General features: G+C 63.5%; 1 protein-coding gene across 1 annotated transcript; it reads left to right on the top strand.

Moving 5' to 3' along the window:
* Nucleotides 1–27: 27 nt before the first annotated feature.
* Nucleotides 28–3,812, top strand: LOC105311300 (dynein heavy chain 17, axonemal-like; the record flags this gene model as incomplete). Its single annotated transcript, XM_011387285.2, has 4 exons — nt 28–494; nt 1,247–1,374; nt 1,998–2,146; nt 3,575–3,812. Coding segments are annotated over exons 2-4 (498 nt in total), but the record flags the coding sequence as incomplete, so codon positions are not given.
* Between the last annotated feature and the right edge of the window lie 33 nt (nt 3,813–3,845).

Raw genomic sequence — 3,845 nt, 5'->3', positions numbered from 1 at the left:
TGTCTGCACCCCACTTACCAAAAAGGAACACGCCCATCTACACACGCGAAATAGCCTCGGGTGTCCTCAGAACTCCGCTCTGGGTGGACCAGTTACGGCCTGTCTTCCCCGTGGGCGCGCATTGCTCTCACTCCGGGGAAACTAAGTGACTCTCTCCTGATCCCGGCCTGGGCCCGAGGCCAGCAGCTCTCTGCTGTCTGCGGAAAGGAACAATTTCAGTGCGTTTGCCGTCCCCCGGGTCCTTGTTCGGGGGACACAGACTCACCAGTATGTCACCAGAGCAGAACGGGTCCAGGCAGGGGTTCTGGGTTCCGAGTCGACACCTCCTGGGCCGGTCCTGAGTGACCCCGACTCTGCCCAGGTCCTCAAGTCTCTGAACAAGACCTACCAGAACCTGAAGAGGAAGCCGGTCGCAGTGGACCTGGACCCCAAGGCCGTCACCTGCGACGAACTGTTCGGCATCATCAACCCGGCGACCAGGGAATGGAAAGACGGTACCGCAGACCGCGGCTCCGGGGTCCCCAGCGGGCGGGGCGGGCTGCGTGGGCGCGCGGGGTCCCCAGCGGGTGTCCCAGGCCACTCGCGGGCTCCAGGCTCCGTGCAAGGAGCAGGTGTCGGCACGTCGCCCCGGCCGGCCCAGGGGAGCCCCCCAGCAGGTCTGGCGGTGGCGGGGAGGGCACGCACGGTGAATGACAAAAGCCCAGAGAGCACAGGAGAGCTCTGCTGGGCGGGGACCAGCCAGGAAGCACAAGCACGGGGGACCCTTGGGCATCAGCAGACCTGCCCTGAGCAGGCCGACGGGAGCAGGGGCCCACACCCCAGAAAGGCAGGTTGGAGCAGCCCCGAGCCATGGGCACCGGGGAAGGGTCCTGACGAGATTTTCGCTTTATGGAAAGAACTCAAGTGCCACTGGAGAACGGGCTAGAGAGGCTGGGGCTCCGGTAGGGGCCCCAGTGCGGTCCAGGTGGAGGGAGGGGCACGCTGCTGTAATTTTCCATGCTGGAAATCGAATACATAGTCAGCCACAGACATTCTGATGGTTCCACATTAGTGCGTTCCCCCAGCCCCCCGCGAGGAAGGTGCTGCAACCAAATTGGCTTCTGTCTAGTCTCTCTGGATTTGATTTTTGGATAATGTCTTTCCCTGTGGCCTCAGAGAGCACCTGGCTTGCTGCAGGCCCTGTGTGGGGGGCCACTGAGACACCCCCCCCACCCCACCCCACTCACCCAGCCCCGGCCTCTCACAGGCCTGTTCTCCACCATCATGCGGGACCTGGCCAACATCACTCACGACGGCCCCAAGTGGATCGTCCTGGACGGGGATATAGACCCCATGTGGATCGAGTCTCTCAACACCGTCATGGATGACAACAAGGTTGGAGGGGCTCCTGCATTCCAGAGCTCACCCCCAGAACCGCAGCAATGGGGGTGTCACGGGAAACGCCCCCCTCACCACCACCACACATGACAGACAGAAGCTGCCACAGACTGGGACTCGGAGCGGGGCGGGGGAGGGGCTGAAAGTCCCCGTCACAAGGTCACAAGACGCTCCCCTCGCCATGCAGCCCCGCGTGGGCCCGCCTGGGACGTTTGGGGGCGGCAACGGGGGCGGGGCGCAGCCATGGAAAGCATAGCGTAGGAAGGACGGCTCCTATCTTGGGGGGAAGAAACGGTGTCAGGATTCATCTAGAAGCAGCTTGAGAAAATAATCCCCCGCTGGGTGAAGAACGAACTCCCGGATTCCCAGGGAAGGAGCGGGGTCCCGGTCTGAAAAAGCAAATTCAATATCACAGCGAAGTGCGCCCCGCCACCCGTATCTGCGAGCCTCTCGAGTCACCCCGTGTCGGGGGCTGGCGTTGAGGATGACTCGGAAACGCCGGGGCGGGGGGCTGGTGGGCGGGGGGCGTGCCTGCGGGGCCCCCGGCCTCCCCGGACTTCTGAGACGTGTCTGTGTGACACGCCATCGGGACGGTGGCCCGTTCCCCTCCCCGTCGCCAGGTGCTCACGCTGGCCAGCAACGAGCGCATCCCCCTGAACCGCACCATGAGGCTGGTGTTCGAGATCAGCCACCTGAGGACGGCCACCCCGGCCACCGTCTCCAGAGCCGGCATCCTCTACATCAACCCCGCGGACCTCGGATGGAACCCGTGAGTCGGCTTCGGTCCTCCTACCCCCAGCTGTGGCCGGGAGAGCCGAGGCCGGCGGCGTTTCCGAGTGGCACGTGCGCGGGTGCACGCCCTCGTGGGCGGTGCTGGTACAGGCGGGGCTGTCGGCGGGGCGAGGGGGTGGGTGCCGGGTCACGCTCGGATCCCCCCTTCGCCACTGCAACGGGAAGTGGGACCGTCTGCCGGGATGGAGGCGACACGGCCAGGCCAGGGTTTGAGAGGCACCTGAGCACAGTGGCCCCTGCAGGGATGAGTCATGCACTGCATGACTCTGATCGAGGCAAACGTAAGCTCGACATACACGCCTTCAAAACAGTCCGAGTACAGACTCGCAAATGGGTCTTCGTTCCAAAGACTGGCTGTACCCGGGATCCAGTTCTTAACTGTGCCAGGCACTGGGTCACCGTGTCGCTCGCAGACGTCGATTGTGTAAAGGTTCGCTCTGTCGCCCTGGAGTGTTGGGGGTGCCAGGGAGCTAAGCTTTGTAGCCCTCAACTCTCTGTCCCGACAGAGGTCAGTGAGGAACAGATCGCTCAGAACCGAGTGGGCGCAGAGGAAGGCGTGCGTGTCGGGCTGCGGGTGGCAGGCGGGCTGTGTTTAGTGGCGTGAGCTCCCTGCATATGCTTTGAGTGTCCTGGAAATGACATGCTCCCCAAGCCGAGGGGGAGCTGGATGCTACTTAGGTTTTTTGCGGGCTCTGTGGACCAGGCTGCCTTCTGTGAGCGTTACAAGTATCAGCCCGGATGGCCTCTGAAATGGGCGTGGCTGCCATCGGTCCCGTGTACGGATGAGGAGCCGGGGACCCAGACATGCAGAGAGCCTGTCTAAGGCCACTGCTGGCCCCAGTGAAACTGGTTCAAGCCTGGGCAGCTGGCTCTGGTGTCCGCAGACTCACTGTCGTGGGGGCCACCTCTCTGCGGCCCGCTCCGGGGCTGGGGGGTGCCAGACGGTGCCGCATGGCTCCTCGGGGTTGCCCGTTGTATTGGTTTGCATTCTTCCACTGAACGTGACAAATGCAGCTCAAGCCAGTGGAAGCAAGGACAAAAAAATCTGTTGGCTCGATCCACCAATGCATGCTTCAGGCATGGCTGGATCCAGGAGTCCAGATGCTGTCCCAGCTCCTCCCCTGTCTCCCCTCCCCTCCCCAGCTCTCCCGCCCTCGCGTTAGCTTCCCTTTGGGGTAGCAAGGGTGGCTCCCAGCTGTTCTGGGGTTATAGCGCCTCCGCAGCTGGAATATCAGGAAAGCGTACGCCCCAGCACCCCGCGCCTTCAGCAGACTCTGATGGTCTGCATCACCAGGCAGGCACAGCAGGACCACGGGGAGCAGCCGGCAGGCGGTCACCGGGCGGAGAGACGCCGGAGGTCCGCACGGCGGCCCCGTCCTCAGTCACCGCCCGCTCGTCTCCGCAGGGTGGTGAGCAGCTGGCTGGAGCGGCGCAAGGTGCAGTCCGAGAAGGCGAACCTGATGATCTTGTTCGACAAGTACCTGCCCATGTGCCTGGACAAGCTGCGCTTCGGCTTCAAGAAGATCACGCCCGTGCCCGAGATCACCATCATCCACATGGTCCTGTACCTGCTCGAGTGCCTCCTCACGGAGAAGAACACGCCGGCCGACTCCCCCAAGGAGCTGTACGAGCTCTACTTTCGTGTTCGCCTGCTTTCTGGGTCTTTCGGGCGGGGG

The sequence above is a fragment of the Pteropus vampyrus genome, unplaced genomic scaffold (genome assembly GCF_000151845.1).
Source record: "Pteropus vampyrus isolate Shadow unplaced genomic scaffold, Pvam_2.0 Scaffold1000002961, whole genome shotgun sequence".
Taxonomy (NCBI): domain Eukaryota; kingdom Metazoa; phylum Chordata; class Mammalia; order Chiroptera; family Pteropodidae; genus Pteropus; species Pteropus vampyrus.
Note: the sequence above shows the minus strand (reverse complement) of the source record. Positions and strands in the feature narration are given on the sequence as shown.